Genomic DNA, 22351 nt, shown 5'->3' on the forward strand with positions numbered 1-22351 from the left:
CAAGCAAAAAAAAAAAACATTTTACATTTCACAAGATTTCTTGGTCATTTCTGCAGAGCATTACTGACATCAAATGCTTGTCTTGAACTGAATGGTCTACTGCAAGCACTACCCCTACAGTCTTAACCATAGCTCACTTCCTGCAAGTCTCCTTTTTCTCATTTTTCCTATGATACTATTATTAAAGAAGAGGTATTACTATGATCAGTGCCTAGTTTGCAAGATGGAATAGAGGGAAATGGGAGAGGAGTTATGTTAATAAATTCTTAAATTATCATAAACAGATATGACTCTGCACTAATCTGTTGTTTTGTCTTTGATTTGGAGAAATAGGGGATTAGTTGGGCCTTTAAATTATCTATGGTCTTTCTGTCTCTGTTTTCTCTTTCAAGTGAAGGTATTTTCATGTTTTATTGATGTTTTGTCCCTCTAGTACTGATTGGCTATTAAAGTGTTTGTATTGCGAATGTTAGGAAGAGGCAAGTATACATATTTATGTCTTGCTCTCGTTGGAAACCTAGCTATTTTTAAGCCTGCTGTGGAACATATTGTTCTAACAAAGCATAATCTGCAGGTGACCGCATTCAATTTAAGTTCAAAAAGGTTTAATAGATTCAGTTACAGTAAATACTACTCAACCAAGTTGGTTTGTATTTTAAACTATACAGTAGCTCTTAAAATATGTGTCATTCTACATCTAAAATTACCTTTTTTTTAATGAAGTCTATACCAGGTATAAATGCTTAAAATAATATTTGTTGTTACATAATGCTTAGATCATCGCTGATCTCTGTGCATGGATAATAAAATTGGCATGAAAAGTAGATAGTATAAATGCTAAATTAAAAATATGGAAAATAATTAACCCAAAGTGGAAGACCAGGCACAAACGTTTTTTTAATACCAATGTCTAAACCAAATTAAAACATACAGTGGAATTTTCACATGAATATTCTGTGAATAATTGGTAAACAATTCAATAATATTTTGTTTTAAAACACTGTTATCTTAACAATTGTGTGTACTTTCTACAAAAATAGTTTTGATGTTGTGAACTAATTTTCATGTTTTTCTCTCATAGGATAAAACAATGGGTAGAGAAAATGCAAAATGACCTTGTCACATTGGCAAGAACAGCAAGTGGTGTGGACCAGCTTGCAGAAGTAAGTACTTATATCAGTAATATCTTAACTTTTATAGGAATAACCTGATTTCACATTAAACTGGTATTTCTAGTTATAATGTCCTACGACCATAATACATCATGCTGAAGAAAGACATCAGGTTCTGCCCACTGAAAATGCTCTTCAAATTGTTCTAGAGAAAAGCAAACCCCCCAGAAACATAAGTAAGCCAAAACTCCTTTGAGTGTTCTGTCTCTAAAAGGCATCTTACACAGTTTAAAGTTACTCATTTCATCTCTCTCTTGCTAGGAAGTTTTATAACCTACCTCATCTTACAATGAAGAAACCCTTCCTCTGCTATCAGCCTTGCTTCCTAATAATGATAAGATGATAACTTTAGTTGATGTTCTCCTACATATAAAGCGGGCTAAGTTGATGCATATAAACAGATCGATCTCCCATTAACTGGTTAGGGTCATAGCTGTTATTCCATTGTCATTAGTGATTTAAGCATAGTATGAATGGTTAGATAACTATAGTTTTATGAGTAAATTCTGTGGACATATTTAATGATTTACAACTGTCAATGGACCAGAAATTATCTGAACTAAAATCAACCATGTGGGTAGTTTACAAGAAGCATGATAACAGATTAAATTGGAATGAAGAATGGCAAAACTTTCTTCTTTCTAGATATAGTAAAACATGGTTATTATATCGTATTTGTAGTAGCACAATTTTAGATTTTTCTTTATGTTGTAATCTTTTGTAGTTATAGCAAACATGCTAAAACCTTTCTGCTAGTTTAGATTAATTTTACATGTGTATTTAAACATTGCTGCTTATTTATTTAACAAGCTTTCAGTATCTACACTTTCATGGGCAAAATATTGCAATTAAAAAAACTTAAAATACAAATGTTAATTTAACAATTGGGGCAGATTTATCAAGGGTCAAATTTTGAATTCATGGGAGTTTTGTAAAACTCCCATGAACTTGAAATTCCACCAATCGAAATTTATTAAAAAAAATACAATTTTCCAAACTCTGGTAAATAGGATCGCCCAGAGAATTTTTTACGAATTCAAATTTTTTTAAAAAAACTCGAATCAATTTTAATAATTTCCTAGTCGAATCTGACAGTTTTGGCCATAAAAATGTTTAACATTTTAATTCAAAATTTGAAGTTCGAATTTTCACTTCTACCCTTGATAAATCTGCTCATTAATGTTCTTTGATCGATACAATACAAGATGATGTTTTTTGCATTTTAAGACCTGCTTGAAGAAACCTATAATTGTGGTCATAAAAGGGGTTGTTCACCTATATATTTTTAGTATGATTCCTTTTTGGAAAAAAAGACAAAAAATTCTAAACTTTTTAAAAATTTTAGAAAAAAGTTGAAAGTTGCTAACAATTGGTCATTCTATAACATACATAGTGTACTTGCCCTTACCTCCTCCCCAACACTTCTCTACTCTTCCTGATCCAACGCATACTGGTGCCAGTTACAGTATGTGCACCCAGGGGCGATTCTTGCTATTATGCCGCCTGAGGCGGCCTTCTTTCGCAATAGCGCTCTCTGCACTAGAAGAGCCGAATTTCCGGTTTGAAAAGTGTCTCAACTCGCCTCACTGGTGGAGCGCCCCTGTGTGCACCCATGGTTCTCACATCACCCTCCACATCATTCAGCCATTGTTTTGTTTCATTGTATAACATAATAAAAGATAAAATTAAAGGTGAACCACCCTTCTTATTGAAAATGATTTGCTTAAATAATCTATAATTCTTGAAGTTTGCATAGTTTATGCACACAAAAATAACTTATTTTCAATTAAATATTCATATACATTGTGCAATGGAGCATGATATTACATGCAAACCTTATTCCACTGGCAGATGGATTACTAAATACCTGTTTCGGTTTGTAAAAGCTGTATTGTATTCCTGCAACTGGACTGTTGTTACATTTTACCAAATATTTATTCTTGTGGCAGATAATGTACTAAGGGTTCCCAAAACGTGTATTTAAGAATCACTATTCTAAGTATCAAATAGCTCGTTGCAGAAGAGTTTACTGTATTTTGTGAACTCTTAGCACCTGTCCTTTAGTTTAACTGAAATGTAAAAGCAATTACAGTGAATATGTAATGACAGAGTAATACCAATTTACACTGAATTTAACTTGCAAGTTGTCTGTTCATTTTTTATGGGTATCAGTCTGTTGAGAATTCATTTGGTTTGAAGTGATAGCAGGTCTTTGAGTTCTAGTTTCTTTCTTTTCAGCTGAATTTTAGAAATAATAATCGTCTCACTCTCCTAATGCTTTCTTTGTCAGTATGAGGTAACATATCTATTGTGTGTCTAGGAGAACTAGATATGTATAGAATCAAGAGCTGTAATAAAAGCCTAACAGTGGTGTAGCTAGCAGTCTTGGCCTTTGCAGTGTTAGACGTACTGCATGAAAGTAGCTCCCAAGAGGGTTCACTTGAAGTGGAGAAATCCTGCAGACTTCCAAGTCACACTGAGTTGTATTCCAATAATTGGAAGACACCCAGACCACTCATTTGCAGACACTTTGTAGCAAAATATAAACCAGTAATGCAAATCAAATGTTTACAGAGGAAACAAACACATCTTTTTAAAAACAATATAGATTATGTAGATGGCACTAAATGAAGTTGTCTTAGCTAAGTCTCCAATTACCAAAAGACTAGATTCTAGAATCAAATAAAGTAATAAGAAAAATAATTAAATAAAAGCTAATGCAAATATCATGTATTAGGGTGTTTAGTGCATTTAGTGCAGGGTTATCTTTTACACATTGATGTGAAAGCAGTTTGATCATTTGCTTTTTAATCAGATTAATGTATATTAATATTGCTAGTTTTGTGATCAAGGGTTACTTGAGGATGAGCAATCCTTTGTGAAGAGTAACTTTTGCCAAATATAAATATGAAAATAACAATGTGTATTAGCCAGATGAAAAACATATTAGGGGTTAGCTTAGTGTAGTAGAAGACAATAGGTTTGTTCAGGTGCAGTTACCTATAGCAACTAATCAGCAGAAAGTATTTTCTGATCACCTTGGTTGCTATAAGTTAATGCTCCTATAAGTTAAGTGCCTATTATTACATTTGGGGCTTGTGTTTGGATAAACTTGGTAACCAACATATGTATATGCAATTTGTTTTAAGAAGATATTTTATCTAACACTAACAGGATTCAGTAAAATATGTTTGGAAGTTTTGTGGTAAAAATATGTTCAATACTTATTTCATTTTTATTTTAAACAAACAGCTTGTTATTTACATAGCACAGTCCCTAGGGTGTGCAAATAACAAAATGAGGATCTCATTGTTGACTGACCTAGATGTAGCATGACATACATATGTGGCAATAAAGAAAAGATAAACTTAAGAAAGTTAAGAAAAGATTACTACAGTCCCTGCTAACAAAGCATGCGGCCTACGCAAAGGGGACAAGTACTTGGCAGGGTTGCCTCATCTGCTGACACTGCTCTGCTCCGAAGTACCCCAAATCTACCCCCTGAGTACACCTGGCACTTTGCTCCAGCAGGTAATTGCTGACCACCCAGCGCTGCTCTACAAGGTGCTCCACCATATGCAGGGTTGAATTCCAGCATGTTGGCAGGTCACAATTCAGCCCTCTGTGCCACTGCATCCATTCCAAAGATGCCCTGGCACTGGGAGAGCTGCAGTAGTGGGCACATACCCTACGTTCGTTCTCCAGCAAGTCCCAAAACCCTTGATAGAACTTCAGGAAGTGCTGCACCACAAGGTTGAGGACATGTGCGAAGCAAGGCACATGGGTCAATTGGCCTAGGTGGAGGGCTGCCAGCAGGTTGCGACCGTTGTCACATACAATATTATCTGCTTGGAGCTGGTGGGGAGTGAACCACCGCTGCACTGGAGTCTGGAAGGCAGCCATGAGCTCAGTTGCAGTATGACTCCTCTCCCGCAGGCAGAGGAATTGCAGCACAACCTTACAGCACTTGTGCTCGCTATAGCGTAACTGCATGGATGCTCAAGGGGTGACTCATTCATAGCTGAGGGGAGCTGGGGGCCATGTGGGGTTTGTCCTGTACCCCAATGGGAGGCACCTCTAGCCTGAGGGGAGTGTTCCTGCTTGCACCCTCCCCAGCACTCGTGTGGGTGACCCAGTGGGCAGTATAAGAGATGTACCTTCCATGCCCATGCCTGCTGGTCCATATGTCCGTGTTACAGTGCACCCTGCTGTTATCCTCCTGAAGTGCAGGCCACCACCTTGCCTACTGTGGAGGGTTGGGAATGATGCCCACCCATACACCCAGAGGGGCAAATTCACTAAGCGCCGAAGCGCCAAAGGCTAGCGTTGGGCATTTTCATTACTTTCGCAAATTCACTAACGAACGCTGGCGTAGATTCGCCAGTGTTACTTCGCACCCTTACGCCTGCTGAATTTTCACTACGGACGTAACTACGCAAATTCACTAACGTGCACAGTGTACTGAACGCTACCTTTTATGCTAGACTTCCTTCGCCACCTCAGACCAGGCGAAGCGCAATAGAGTAGATAGGGATTGCTTCAAAAAAAGTCAAAAATTTTTCTAAGTCCCAAAAAACGCTGGCTTGTTTTCTACATTATGGGTGATAGGCTGAAAAAGATCGAAAATTTTTTTAGGGCTCCCCTCCTTCCCCCCTACATTTCCTGACTCTTGGCAACTTACCTATACAGTGGGCACATGTGTAGGGCAAAATAAAATTTTTATTTGATGTTTTGAAGGTTTTCTAGGCATTTGTAGTGCTGATACGTATTCCTCCATTGAAATTTGAATTTGGCGCCGTATGCAAATTAACCTTCGCTATCGTAACTTCGCTTCACTTAGCGAATCAACGCTAGCGCAACTTCGCAACCTTACGCTACCCCTGTGCGCAACTTCGGATTTTAGTGAATTTGCGGAGCGCTGGCGAAACTACGCCTGGCGAAGTGCGGTGAAGCGCGGCGAAGTTGCGCCTGGCGCAACTACGAATCTTAGTGAATTTGCCCCACTGGCTCTGGACCCAGATGCAGTGCTGCCGTGTTGCCTGCTCCCCCTAGCAGTGGTTGGTGGAGTTTTCTGCCTCGGTTGGGCATCATCATCTTTAACAACACACAGTTACCCCACTGAACTGCTGCTGTTATCCTCCTGAGCCGGCACCCAGGGTCTGTCCCTGTCATTCTCAAAGTCCTCCCCCAGACCAAACCCTGCATCATACATGGCATCCACAACCACATCCAGCATGCTGGTGTCTGACTCCACACCAGCAGCCTGCTGCGCTGCCATTAGGGGACCCTGCCTAATAACCTCTACTGATCAAAAAGTAAGGGGGCTGGGGTGTCCCCTAGCACTGAGCTGGCAGGTTACGCCACCTCCTGCTGCTTACTGGTGCCTGCTGCAGATGAGGTAGTCTGGGTAAGCCAGTCTACCACCACCACCTCTGTCTGCTGTGACTATATAGGTCATGAAGCGGTGGCAAAAAATCTGGCATAGTCCTACATGTGCCAGTGCCCCACTGCAACCCAATGCCATCTGCTGCTGCTGTGGTTGCTGCTGCACTACAGTGCCCAGATTGGGCATGGCACGTGGTCTGGGCTTTTGTGGGATAGCATGCACACAGCCAGAACCACAGCCTCTTCTTCTCCCACCCCTCCCTATCCCACCCTTCCTCCCACTGCCACCCAGATCTTCCATCACACCCCTCCTCCCTCTCCCATGGTTCATTATATTGGCCGCACCTAAACTAAAAAAAAAATGGAGGGTTGGATATTTGGGGGAAGGAAAGGAGAAAAAAAAAATAAAACCCTAAACTAAAACCCCTAGGGATACACCCCAACAGACAGACAAACAAATGTAGCCCTAACAGGGGCTATTGGGTCTCAACGGTGAGCAGGCAAGCAGAAACGGTACAGAATTTTGAATTGGTTAGATGCAGCTTATATTGCATTTTCATGTTTGTGATTATTCCTCTTTAAAATACAATTCCTGATGCCATGGTGACCCATTTGTATTTCTTCGTTCACAACACATCCTTTTTTTTTCTTCAGCCTATAGCCTCACATAAAAGACTGACCCAACATGAATGCCAGTTTTTCCATCCTCCATCACTCCATTACAACAAAATAGATTTTCTTGTCATAACTTGGTTTTTAAAAAAGCTTCCAACATCACAATGGAATACAAATACCTGTATATGTTATATCATTGTTAGCCTCAACACTCACAATGTAATTAACACAATTCTGAAGGCAAAATTTCTTCCATGCTGTGGACATGTAAGTCCAGGTAAAGGGGCCTTTTGCTAGGAATTCTTGAATGTAGAAGACAATGCATAAAGTCTACTAAGAAACTTCAAAAATGTTTACAAACCAGATAGCAATGTTTTTCCACCATCTACAACTGTAGTACCTTTCCATTGTATTGTTCTGTAGCAGTGTATTTTCATGTGTAAGCACTAAGCCATTATATTATACTCAGATGTTTTATCTGCTATATATAAACATGCCTAAATGACTGCTCCCTTAGTTACAGATGTCAATTGTAGTAGTCACTGATGCAAATAAAGTACAGGGTAAAATTGCATTATACTATCTTGATATATTTTTACTGGTTCTTTAATTTCATATCACTAGCCCCAAATTTCACCATTTAGCTTGTGTTCTCATTTTATTGATTTACTTGGCTTGTAACTTGAAACACCACATTTTTTACAGTGCTTAGGAAGTTGGGCTGCTTCCAGCACAACCATTATTTCCTAGGCACATGCCTCTTCTGCCTACCCCTAGTTCTGGCCGTACTATTGATTATTTCTATTTTAACACTAATGGATTTGCTTTTTCAATACTTTTTTCCATAATTTCCCTATGTTCATTATGCTTTTTTTTTTTTTTTTTTTTACAAAAGTTTTGCTTTTCTTGCCATTAAAACAGTGTCTGTACGGACTGGACTATCTGCACTTCTGGCATTGAACTCCTAAAACAATGTAGCAGAAGTCAGTTTGAAGGAGAACTGAATTGTACTACCGTATATACTCGAGTATAAGCCGAGTTTTTCAGCATCCAAAATGTGCTGAAAAAGTCTACCTCGGCTTATACTCGGTTCATCGGGCAGTAGCCGAGATTGCAGTCACTTTTAATCATTCCTATACCAACAGTACACTTGGGGAGAGACTGCAATATCCCACAATGCCCTCTGTTGGTTTTATGAAAGAATAACAGTGCGCCCTCTGTTGGTTGTATCAAAGAATAACAGTGACTGCAATATCACACAGCGCCATCTGTTGGTTGTATCAAAGAATAACAGTGACTGCAATATCACACAGTGCCCTCTGTTGGTTATATCAAAGAATAACAGTGACTGCAATATCACACAGCGCCATCTGTTGGTTATATCAAAGAATAACAGTAACTGCAATATCACACAGTGCCATCTGTTGGTTGTATCAAAGAATAACAGTGACTGCAATATCACACCGCGCCATCTGTTGGTTATATCAAAGAATAACAATAACTGCAATATCACACAGCGCCATCTGTTGGTTGAATAAAGGATTAACAGTGATGGCAATATCACACAGCGCCATCTGTTGGTTATACGAAAGATCAGTGATGGTTTTATGACACACAGCACTCTCTGCACAATTCTCTGTCACCATCAACTTTGCAAAGAAGTCCGGTCGATCGCTGGGGGAGTCTCTTTGGCGGAAGGTGCGCTGCTGGGAGACAGGGCTGTAGTTGTGTCTAGGCTTATACTAGAGTCAATAAGTTTTCCCAGTTTGCGTAGGTAAAATTAAGTACCTCGGCTTATACTCGGATCGGCTTATACTCGAGTATATACGGTACACTGTTTTAAGAGGCAGAACCAGAGTAATAAAAGCATTGCTTCAAATTGCATGTACATATAACTAGAGAAATAGTATGAAAATGTTGAGTTTGCTAATATATATATCCTTATATTATTAACTTTAGAAAGGATTATAAAAAATGCATAATTTATTCAACTTTTCAATTGATCTATATTTTCTAAGTTGGGAATAAATGCCTATAACATACTAAAAGTTAATTTATGTATGTATTTTTCTCTGAAGTCATAAAAAGTCATAACAGTAATATCTGATTTTCTAGCAACATTTGCAGACCTATGAGTAAATCTATTTACAAAGTAGTGCAACTGACACTGTTTTGATAAATAATGAAGAGAACTTATAATTGTCTTAAAACATTAAATATTCCCACAATGTGCCGTACACTGGAATACATTTCCATTTCATGTGAATTCCTTTGAGAGGCAGTTGTTTTAGTACTTCTTATCCATATTATAATGAATATTTTGGAGAAGGAAGCCTCAAGGCTTGTTACACCATGGATATCATTACAGTATACGCTTATGAAGAAATGCATAATACAATCATAAACTTTTTACTTTACATATTTAAAAAGCCTACAATTATATATCACACATTTAAGTGACAGTCCAGTATTTTGGTAGTTTGCTAAAAAAAAATGGAGACTTAAGACGCCCTGGTAACATATTCAGTCAAAGATTGCATTCAGAAACTGATAGGGTCAAATAACATTTTCATTTGGAAAATATGCAAAACCAGATTCTATTTAGATTATCTCGTCACTTTGGTGAAAATGGAAGATGGTATTAAGCAACTCCAGCAGGATCTTTCTGTGCTACATTTGAGAATCATACCCCTAACTAGAATGTATTACTAATGACAAGAAGGATATCACAGAACACCAGTAAAAAACACGCCTCTTAGTTTACAAAATAAATTATCCACATATATTCAAAGTTTATATAGTGATATTGTAGGTCAGTTGTCAGCAAGAAATAGAACAACAAAAATTTCCAGCAATTTAAATAATAGAATGCCTTTTGAATAATCTGAACAACAAAAAAAGAGAGAGAAGAAACTCCAATGCGTATAGGAGCTACATTGAGACAAGATACCAAATATCAAAAGCCTTTATTAGATAGTAATTTTAAAAACATTACCACATTAAAAAAAAGGTACATAGGTAATAATAAAGATTTGTATATACGTGAAGGTGTGATTATAGTCTATGGGAAGAGGTCATCCCTGACTTGTTATGGAGTCCATTATTTGGTCCATTTGGTTGGCGTTTGTGGGTTCCATAATTTTGGTGGGTAAAATTCACCCGCAAACATAAAATAATGTTTAACACAAAACGTAATTTTTTTGATTGTAAAATAAATAAGTGCTGAAAGAGGAATATATCACAGCCACACCCACAGTAAATCACCTACTGTATATGTCAGTTTCCATTTGAAATCCATCAATCAATAATGTTGTACATGATGCTATCCCTCAAATATGTAGGAATATTTTCCACCATAAACAACTTCTCCTCTCAAAACAACAGATTGGTTGTATCCCCCCACTTCAACTGCTTCAACTGCTGCTTCCCAAAAAATTTTTTTATTGCTGCTTATTAAAATCCTCTTTGTCTCTTGAAAGGTAAACCAAATAATGAACTGACTCTGATCTCTTAGGGCACATGCACAACATTTGGCCCAATTCTGACACTTATGTTGTTATATTGTAATGACAACAACAATCAATGCAGCGCATAATAGCCTTCTATTTGTGTCTGTAAGTTACCTTCCCATTTGGATTGTAAGCTCTACACCACAGGACCTGCATCTTCTTGACTTTGATACTAATCTCTTAATCTCTGTATTGAATATCACTTACCCTGGTGGTCCAGTGGTGTGGTGGGGATGCCGGCCGCGCCACTCCGTGTCCGGCGCGCCGCTCCGTGTCAGGCGCCATCTTGGATGCCTAAGGACGCTCGCGTGCCTCCATGTCATTTAAAGGCGCTGGCGTGATAAAGCCAGTGCGCAATGGTGCCAAATTTGAATTGTATAAAAACCTCATTAGGGCTGTGAGACCTTGCCGTGATAGGATCTTGTTCCTGGTGCTTTGTTAGCGATTCTGATTCTGGTTTTGACCCCTGTCTGGCTTTACGATTATCCTGACTTCTTTATCCGACCCTTGCCTGAATATCGACTATCCTTCTGCTGAACCCTCCTGTCTGACTGATTACCCCGTTTTGACCTTGGCCTGCCTGATTACGATTGACTTCTGCCTGCCCCGACCCGGCCTGTACTGACTACGATTCTGTTTCCTGTTTTGTACTGTGACCCTCAGCCCTCGTGCCCCTTTGCCAGCCAGAACATCTCGCCTTGTACCCCTCGTTAAGTCCAGGTGGCACCCAAGTAAGCTGAGGGCTCCTCCCGAAGCCCAACGGTGGTCACACTACAGGTGAAGCCGAGACCAGGGTACTTGGCACCTGTTCTGGTATTGGGTGCCGGCCGTGACAATCTCTTTATTGTAATTGTACTTTGTATTTATATGTATTTATTGTTGTAATGGCCTGTTTGTTTTACTAATTTACTGTTGTACTGTTTATTGCTTTGCTTTTGTGCATATATAAATACAAATATTTGTACATACATTTTCTCTTTTTTAATAGTAAAGAACACCTGACAATTAGTATTTAAGATTGGCTTCTTGTGGGTCTGTATTTTCCTTTGACCTGTGTGTAAGACTCATATTTATGCACCTTTTTAAATCTCTGGCTTTAAATTTTATTTGACACTCAAAGAGTAGGCTTCAATTTAACCTGAAATGATTACCAACCACAATAACATGTAGGTCACAAAGACAAGGCCTCTGTTTTATGCATTCAACTGTCAGCTTCCCTGATGTGAATGACATTCTGGGCAATACCTTAACAGGACAAATATATGGTGCAGTGAGATTTTAGCATATTTCAGTAAAATGAGCAGAAATAAAGTAAAATAGTACTTGTCTAAATTACCCTAGACCAGTACAAGCTCCTCAAATGGACTCAATGCTGCTAGACTTCTGTTGTGGTTCTTCTGTCTCTGCCATGTTCCAGCCTTCCAGAGACAAGAATAAATCTGGATCTGACTTGGCATACTCAATTGTATTGGTTAACAAATAGTCTTAATCAGTAAGAGGGTATACAACGACCAGTTTTTTGTCTGTTTGTATTGCCACACACATTACTAATATACAACAAAGTCTAAAGTAAAGTATTAAATCAATTATGTTAAATAAATCCAGTGTTTTATATATGCAGCAATTTGCTGAGCTCCAAGAAAAGGAATACATTACCCATGATGCCTAACTGGGAATTTTAGAATGCAAAAGCAAACATTTTGTCATGCCTAGTTGGAGTTGGGATATTACTTTCTTTACTTTTAAAATCAGAGCTAGAAATATTCCCCATATCTCTATTAACGGACAGCTGGTACTATTAACATGATGACAAGAATTACAAGAAGGTGCTGGCATACAGTAAGCAATATGTTCAGTTCCAATTACTCCCATGTCATTTTATCTAGATCAGCACAACCAGATTAAGCCACTAACATTCAGAATATGTTTGACTGTAACACAAAGATTCCCAGCCACTCCAATTATATATTTGTACCAAATAGCCAATAATACCAACATTTTAAAACCCTATTTACCAACAGAGGTTACATTGCATTGCATTGATAGTGAGAAATCTAAGCGATTTTTAGATCTTCTGGAACTAACACAGTTTGTTTAAATTTAGTAGGTGTATATACTATTTACTTGCACAAGAAGCCTTTTTTTATTTTGTTTCAGTTTTGCAGTAATATATAGTTTGATCAACAAATGAGTCATTTACTATCAGATAATCAAGACAAGATATGTCATGTTAAAGGATGCACAATTGAACTCAAAATGTGGAGGGTTCTTGTTAGCAGTTGCCCTCTGTACCTTGCACCTGTTGCACCTCTGTTGGCATATCAACCACGTTGCATTGTGCCTTTGCTGGCACTTTTAGCAAAAGCTGCAGTGTGCACTGCAAGAGAGCCTTGTAGTTAATGCAGACATTAATATATGCCTCCAGATGCATTTTAAAAACACACAATCTCAAAAGGGCTCACTAGTGTATAATCTGCTGGCTCCATCCACATGCCACCTATTGCAGCACTCCATTCTCAGTCATGAATACATATTTGCTGCCCATAAAAGAGAATTTTGTCTGACAGTAGCAAACTCAAAAGTATCAGAGCAAGGTGCATTGTTGCCAATAAGCATGTTTCTTTGTCCATCCGTATTGCACTTTGCATTCCACCCATTATATTTATAATACTCGATTGACAAACATAGTTGCTGAATTGCATATGCACATTTGCAACCAATCTGGTCTATGCTCTCCATTATTGTGGTTAACTGTTCATCACTAGTTACTACTGGAGCTGTCCTACAATTACCTCTGTATTATCACTGTTTGAAATTAGACCTTGGGTGTGCTTTTTTATAGAAGGGGCAGAAAATATGTGACATGGCTTATCTTGCAAAACTCCATGCTATGGGAAAATCTAGAATTGATTGAAAAGATATAGCTTTCTCATCGACTTCAATCTTTCTAAGAACATTTTGCTATTATTTTGACATTTGCGTCAGTCGACTGTCTTGATGGTGGCATCTTAAATCCATGACGAGCATGAAAAAAGTAGAGGACTTTTAACTGTTTCCAGTTTCTTACTAAAGCAGTGATATTCTGTAGTTATTTAGCTTTTTCCATGCATAGTAAGTTTGATTTTACATAACACAGTTAACTTAATTTTCATCCTTAATGGCACAGTATGTTAAATTAATAGAAACATATAACACATCCGAATATCTATTTTGTTTATTTAGATTTATTTGAAAAACCGGCATTTGTATACCGTTGAGGCCAATAATGCACGGCAACTTGTGGAAAGTGCAGCGACCAACATTGAAAAACTACTGAGGAACCGCTCCAAAGCTCTTGTGGTAAGAGTTCAGTTTTCTTCATTTGTTATTTGTATCATATATTAAAGACACAGAAGGCTATATATACTAAATCGGGATTGGTACAAAAATAGCTCGTAGATTCTACATTTGTGAACTTCCATAACTTTTGAGAAATAAAATAAAATAAAACATGAATATTTTGGGGGAGCTGTGGTTCCTACCACTGTTTTTGATCCAACACTTTGGCCACTGCAGGGCCCTTACAGTAGATATTATACAAATAAACCTTCTCAGCCTCCAGGCATCTGGAATTCATACAGAAGGTAATGTGCATGCTCTTTTTTAATCTGTGCCTGCACAGTGATATGCATTATTTCCAGGTTCTGACCTGTGCATATTCAAGACTCCATCTCTTATATAAAAACAATTGAGCTATATGCCCAGTAGGGATATGCATTTTCCATGCACAGATCTCTTGTGTTTTCAGATGCATACAGATATTAAGTGCAGTGTTTGAAAAATATCGGTTCCTGGAGTATTGCAGGTGTGCACAAAAACACACACATATATATTCAGTATATATAAATATATATATATATATATATACCACCACTGTCTTAGAGGTAAATGCACATAAAAGAGTGTGTTTAAACTGCAATGTATGGGTTGCAAAGGAATGCTCAGCTCAGGTAGGGTTAATATTCCCTCTCAGCAATGTAATTAAGTGGCAGTTGAGAGAGAAGCTACCTGAAAATGCAAAACTGCTGTGTTCCCAGAGCTCAGGGCTCTTCAAACACCTCCTAGAGTGGAGGGAAGTGAGGTGCTGTGAGAGACACTGCCTGGCAGAGGGAGCTTTGCTGCCATCAAGAGAGTTCCAGAAGTTGGAGACTTAATACCCACGCTGGTGAGTCTAAGTCCCAGGAGGGTAAGTCAGCAGGGCTGAGTGTGAAGCCCAAATACTTCAAAGTGCAAGAAGGTGACAGTTTCCCTTGATGGTGGGCGACCAGAGGGGGGGGGGGCCCTGAATGTTTTACAGTGACGTTGTTGAACTGTACCCTGAAGGTTCTGGCATTGAAGTTGCTGAACTGTGTTTTGTTGCACTTTCATTGGGAATGTGCATAATAAACCTGTGTTCTTTTGTCTGAAACCTTGGTGTCCCTGTCTCTTGGCTCAAAATCCTATGCTATCTGCCTACCAAACACTAATTTCCCCCTAAAAGTACATGTGCAGGCGAGTGGCATGTCACAATATAAATATATATAGTGGATAATGTACCCCCTACTGTAATTTATAAAGATATTATGTTTCCGAGGAGTTATGTGACCATATAAAAGCACGAGGCCGCAGGTTTTTTGTAAAAAACTAAAAATTTAAAAATATATTTTAATTTTCGTCCATTGTTTCAATAATCTACTTGAAAGGCTATGGCACCAGTAAATTGCACATTAAATTGCAATAGCTCAGCATGTATCACCCCAGACATGTGGAGGGTCAAATAGCATTGATCTGTTCATATTTTATGTAAAACATGCAGATTGCAAAAGAAGCTAACTCCCATGTTCATCAAATAAAATCCAGGTATTACTAAGTAAACAAAAGTCAAGCACAAAATAAAAAAGTGCAGCAGTATGTTTGTAAGCTGCAGTTAAACTTAGAACAAGAATGCCCCCCCCCCCGAATGCCTACCGATTCTGCTTTGTTGGGTGCCTTGCTCTTTATTAAAATCAAAGCTCAAATTCATGATGCACTCAGATCAGTCACTTATTGTTGGCCAAGGTTGCAAAGTGGAGGGCACCGATTTCCAACTAAACCTTTTTTTATAATGTTATAGTTCTCCGTAGCAAATATTTTCAAGAATATTAAAAACTATTCTTTGGGCACTAAGATCAAGCTGTATTTTAACACACATAGTAAGGCTGGCTAAACTCACAATAAAATTGTGTTGGGGGTTGGAAAGTTATTAATGGACTATTGATTTATGCTACTGATGTCAGGGATGTGACTAGATTAAAGACTTGGCCATGTCCTCTGAGGCAGAGGATCCTGATGTTTAGATTGTCTCTTAACCACATAGATAAATGTTTATGTATATGGACTACAATGCTAATTGCATCTAAATAGCCAAAGTGGAAAGTTATTATTGATAAAATAGATTACGTTTTCCTCATGAAATATCTATATGATTGAAAGTGTACTGTAATACATACTACGTTAAATTTATTTTCAGCTAGAGTTGAGACTAACTGGCATTGTTAGTCACATCTGATTTATGTTTGTTATACAGGTATGGGACCTGTTATGCAGAATGCTCGGGACCTGGGGTTTTCCGGATAACGGATCTTTCCGTAATTTGGGTCTTCATGACTTAAATCTACTAGAAACTCATTTAAACATTAAATAACCCCCATAGGCTGGTTTTGCTTCCAATAAGGATTAATTATATCGTAGCTGGGATCAAATACAAGCTACTATTTTATTATTACAGAGAAAAAGTAAATAATTTTTAAAAATTTGGATTATTTGGATAAAATGGAGTCTAGGAGACAGCCATTCCTTAAATCTGAGCTTTCTGGATATCGGGTTTCCGGATAAGGGATCCTATACCTGTGTATATATATATATATATATATATATATATATAATTTCTTTATCCTTTAAGCAGTTTTAGCTCAAAGATTAGAGTCTAACACTGAGGGTAAAAATTGCTGGTGATCAATTTGTTGTGGTTGTGGGCTAGGTGTAGGTTTAGGGAGATTTTCTAAAAAAACACAACAGTTTTTTTTGTTTGCGACAATGACATGACTACTATTGTTGATAGAAATGTCAATATCTCTTTAATTAAAACAATACATTGATCAATCGGAGACTTTTCCTTGATTCAACAAAGCAATTGTGAGAATGACAATGTGCTTGATGATCACCTTATTTATTACACCTGAGTATAGACGAAAAGCAGGAGGTCCATTATAAGGAGACAAAAATGTTTTCTACTTAAACAAATTTGTAGTGATTTGACAAAATACTCTTGTTTTTATATTTTTTGTTAAAGTTAGGAGACCACTTGGAATCCAAAATAGTCATTCCCCATTAAAGGAGAATTCAATCTGTTCTGAAAAAAACCTGTACCCCCCACCCCAGATAGACCCCCCTCCCTACTCCACCCAGGCTAACTACCCCACCGGGGTATATACTTCATACTTACCCCTCACGGTAGATTCTTCCAGCGGAGATGAACACTCAATGAGCACTCAATGTTTTTAAGAATATGAAAAAAATACACTTCACAGTGGTCACATGATATCTGCACTGCAAAATATGTTAGCGCTCTAAAAAAACATTTTAATAATTGCATGCACTCTTTATTACACTAATAATGCAGTTCTGGGAGGAAAAATGTGCAAAGACAACAGGTATTGCTTTATTGCACTTTATGTTCCCTTGCAACATGGTTTGTTTTACACTGTGGAACACATGCAGGAGATTTGAGTGGGGGCCGTCTAGGATGTATGCATAAAGCTTATAGTGATGTGTGAGTTGAGAAAAACTCGACTCAAGCTGCACCTGACCCCACACTTCCAATTTATATACCTGCATCCATCTTGCCCCACTGTGATTTCATGGAAAGGGCGGGGTATGATGGCATAAGCATATAAAAAGGAGTGTGTCAAAATGGAGTAGAGCACTATAATGTCACAAACTTTGTGTGGAAGTTGGCCCGAACCTGCCAGACCAGCGATCTTTGAGTCGGCCTGCACATCACTGCTTGGCAAATACTATGGGAAGACGTGACTGATGTTTTTGGACATTTAATAGCTGAGTGTCATGTACTGTGGAAGGTTTGAGCAGCAGCATCCAAATGTACTTCAGATGTACAGTTCAGAATTCAAACCCCCAACCCCCCTCCCCTGATTGAGGCATAGATGGCTCAACTCAAATCAATTAGTGTTTGATGCAGGATATGGTAGATAAAGGTTTACTCCAAATAAATGTGAACACGGTACCAAGGCCAGATGGAAAACACCCACAGGCATTTAGAGAGCTTAGTTCAGTTTTAGCCAAGCCTCTCTTTCTGATATCCCCACACTTGCTTTCATCTGCTTTCCAACTTCCCCATAACTTAACCAAAAAACAGGGCAGGGATATTGCTCACCACTGTGCTCCAACCAGAAATGGCAGGTATTTCCTCCCTGTTCCATCTCACTATCCCTTCCTCCTGATCAATCCCTTCCTGCTAGCTAGTTTACCCTTAAACCCCTCGCTGACCCCACATTGAACATTTAGTTCACTTTAGATTAGTGAAAGAAAAACCACATGTTTATTATAGGGGGTTGCTTTGAAAGAATGCTTGATAGTGAGTGGGTGGGTGTGTGTGTAGAGTTAATAAAAGGATGGTATTCAATAGGGTTATAAGCTTGATGTTGCATTGGGCAGAATAATTATTTTTCTTTGTGCATGTTATATGAATAATTGTGAATATTTCTGCAAAAATAAAAAAAAGATAAGCTTTTAAGAAAGCACATTTAAATGACTAATGTACACTCTACAAAATTACATTAGCATTATGATGACTCGGCAATTTGTTAGAGGATGGAGAGTATCCTGGCTGATGTAATCCTTGGAAGCATGAAGTACATTAAGATGCAGTGCTTCAGACTTTTGACCTGAGTTTTCTCAGCCATTCCAAGCTAGCTTAGTAACAGGAAAGCCTTTCCAGTGTTAATATTTTAGGATCTACTGTCTGTGAAGCTTTTATAACAAAGAATACATTGAAGGTACAGTTTAAAAAAATATATCCTTGCAAATCCTTGCATGCTTTCTGTCAGATATGATACATGTGCCAGCAGCAAGTGACAAGAAACCGTGCACTTAAATATATACCTAGCAAATATACAGCGAAGAAAGACATCTTATTATTTTACACAGATGCAACCAATCCCTAAGCTTTCAGTATGCTTGAACAAAAAGCATCAGTGCTTTGAGTTTCCAAGCAACAAACTGATCATGAAGAAAATTCTCAAAGAAGGTTTCATATGGGTTATGGGGTGATTTAATTAATATTGCTGTACAAAGCAACAGGCTCCAGAACAGTCAGAGGTTGAGCATATCTTCATTGTAATGTAGCATTTAAATCAGCTACAAAAGTTTTATATTTATATTTAGAAAAAAATTGAAATGTTATTAAAGGAACACAACTCCAAATAATAGTTTATACAAATACCCTACAATTATGAATGTGAAGATTATAGAACCATTATACAAATAAAAAAGAATCAAATGAAATCATTTGTAGATGATTCCAAGCTTTTGAACACTTTACATTTTTGTATTTCTCGAAGCAACAGTCCATATGGATGTAGAAATATGTTTTGTCCAGGAAATATAAAATTCATATTAGAATAATTTGGTGCTGATTTATCAATGTTCATGTTTTTTTAGTGAGCAGTAACCAAGGTTGTTGGATGACCAATCACAGTGTCTTAATTACCAGTACTTTATAGTTTATACTAAAATTTTATATGAAGTTTAACAAACAAATATACAATATTCATTTTTTATCCCTATCTGTTCTGTGCTGCAATGTTTCAGATCGCAATGAAACCAGAACTCAGTCGTATTTTTATGCAAAGTTAACACACAGAGGTCTGAGTCTATGGTAGGAGGATGCAAGTAGAGAGACAATGATGTTATGTTTACAGACAGCTAGGCTACATACTAGCTTAAAGCAAAAATACGACATTATTTATTAGAAAATACTTACACATATAGCATGTGCATTAATTGCAACAAACACAATGTAACTTGTAACTTAATACATCATAGAAATATATGTAAGCATTTATTTTGCCTGATCTGTGCTTTGTAATAGCTTTTTTGTGTCCTCTCTAAAATCTGGCAAATAATACCCAACTATCCATCCCCTAGTCACCCCATGTATAGTTTAAAGTCTCCTTCAACCTTCTAGTCATTCACTCTCAAAAACAGCTTTTATCATTTAAATGCAGACCAACTCTGCAAAAGAGCTTGTAGCTAAGGCAAGATAGTCTGTCCTTGTAGCTTTAAGTTGTCATAGTGATGTAAGGTATGTATTTTAATACAATATCTTGCAATATTATAGTACTGCAAGTATACATATGGGTTAAAATGATTACTGATATTAATAGAATAAAAAAAACATAAAATGCACACCAAATACATTTTTGTTATAGCACATCTTTAAATATTTATTTTGGTTCATACAATGAACTTGACACAAGCTCATATTATATGTTAACACATCATACAACATTATGATTAAATCCATTTAAACCAAAAAGAAATCTTTGCAACCACTAATATAATATTTTTTCTAATTAATGTTCATCTTTTAAGCATCTGAAGTTTCAGTATTATAGAGCATACCCTGAGAAGATGTTGTTCATTAGTGGCACAACTAATAATTGCTAATAATTTTGTTTTAATGTCTTTTGAGTGCTAGTTTCCTTATTAAAACTTCAATCACATTGCACTTGATAGTAATTAAAACCCTGGGCAATATATTATTTCACCGGTAAATATGGCAAACAAAATTATGTGTAACACAATAGTGTGTCATCAGATTTCAGGCCATTATTAACTGTTGCATTTGTTGAGAAGAAAGTTTAATTCTATTTTTGTAATATAAACCAGTTCTTATTCTCAAATAATAAGATTCTTCATCCTTCATCTTTTTATTGTTATCCCATACTACCACCACTGCTGTGCTTCCATCTTCATTTTCAACTGAAGCTGTACTATTTTTTAACATTTTATTTTTCACCATTCCATCCTATTCTGTTTTACCTCCCGTTCCCTGTTGTGTACTATGTTCTCTTTTGGAATCCATGCTCCCCTCGCTTCTGCTTCCCCCTTTCCAGTTTCATTCTGTTTTTCTTTGTTGTCCTTTCCTATTTCCTTGACAATAACTCTACTTTAAAAATGAATATGGCTAGAAATGCCATATTTTATATACGAATTATTGCAACAGCCTAAAGGTTCAGCCTTTCTATAGAAGTAATTATCCAGTCCAGGCCTTCAAAGTTGTCATAGGAGTTTCCCATCTTGCATTTCACAAAGACTGTCTGCTACGCGCACATGCTTAGTGTTGTCTGAGAAATTACGCTTAGGGGTCGTTGCAAATTATCAAGTTATGAAGTTTGTCTGTCATGTAAGCTGTCGCTACAGAGTTTGTTGTAACTATACAGTACAACTTTCTAATATTCAGGGTTAGATGACCTACCAGAGTTCCTTGGTATCAGATTAGTACCACACCATCCTTTGCTGTTTCTAATTTTTTTTAGAAAAAAAGTTATTCAGTTGCAGGAACATGCAGCTTCAGAGAGAGAACTCTCATACACTACCACAGGAACAGGAAAAGTATTGATCAGGAAGTGACCCAGAATAATAGCAATCACTTACATCACACACACACTGGAAATTACATTGTAACATGAAGCAGATGAATTCTGAGAGCTGTAGTATTCTATATAAAATGACTAACATAACAGAAATCTATATTTAATATTCAACAGGGTTTATTATTAGTCTGGTGCTAATGTTGCTGGTTTCTGATCTGTCCAGTACCAATAGTCTGAATTGTTTACTAATTGGCCTTAAATTGTAAAATTTATATTCAGTATATTGGGCATTGGGGCCCACCCTTGGGCTGGTAAAGAATCCCAAAACATTGTGTACGTACAACATTTCTGCCCTATTTCATTAGTTCTGCTTTTGACATTGGCTCACACTTTTTTTCATACCTTCTACCCATTCCCTACCCCATTAATTTCTGCTCCACTATCCCCTTCTTCCTTTTTCTTTTTTTTTCTTGACATCCATCCTCACCACACACTCATCTCAATGTGCCTCAATGACTACGAAGCAAAGTTGTAGTGGAATTTGGTTTCTGTTAAAACATTCCCCAAATATTTCCAAGTTAAGAAATTCATTTGACAGATGTTTCTGGCACACCTCTCCTTGAATGATCAGACTATATGGCCAGTGTAATCTGTCCACTCACTGCACAACAGTCAGGTAACTACCTACTGAGGCCACATGTTGGCAATTTTAAGTACTAACTGTCCTCCAGGAATTGAATTAAAAATGTGTCTGTCTATTTGTCTAAATAAGTTCATGAAACCTAAACTCGGATACTAATGTGCTTGTGTTACTGAGCCATAACAGACTACCGACACAAGTATCAATTGATTTTTTATTTATGTTTATAGTTAGAGAAAAGGTCTAAGATGTGTCAGTCATTTCCAACATTAAATACAGACATTAACCTTTTAATTTTGTCCAAAGAAGGGAATAGAATGAGAAGACTGGGTTACATAAAAATCAGTTTGTATTAAA

General features: G+C 37.3%; 1 protein-coding gene across 10 annotated transcripts in view; it reads left to right on the forward strand.

Moving 5' to 3' along the window:
• Positions 1 to 22351, forward strand: part of cacna2d1.S (calcium channel, voltage-dependent, alpha 2/delta subunit 1 S homeolog) — a 293345-nt gene that overhangs the window by 43887 nt on the left and 227107 nt on the right. For all 10 annotated transcript variants that reach the window (XM_041588485.1, XM_041588484.1, XM_041588482.1 and 7 more), the window contains exons 2-3: positions 1082 to 1163; positions 13904 to 14020. In XM_041588485.1, coding sequence (XP_041444419.1) covers positions 1082 to 1163; positions 13904 to 14020 — 199 coding nt within the window. The remainder of the gene's footprint in view (positions 1 to 1081; positions 1164 to 13903; positions 14021 to 22351) is intronic.

Source organism: Xenopus laevis, chromosome 3S, assembly GCF_017654675.1.
Source record: "Xenopus laevis strain J_2021 chromosome 3S, Xenopus_laevis_v10.1, whole genome shotgun sequence".
NCBI lineage: Eukaryota > Metazoa > Chordata > Amphibia > Anura > Pipidae > Xenopus > Xenopus laevis.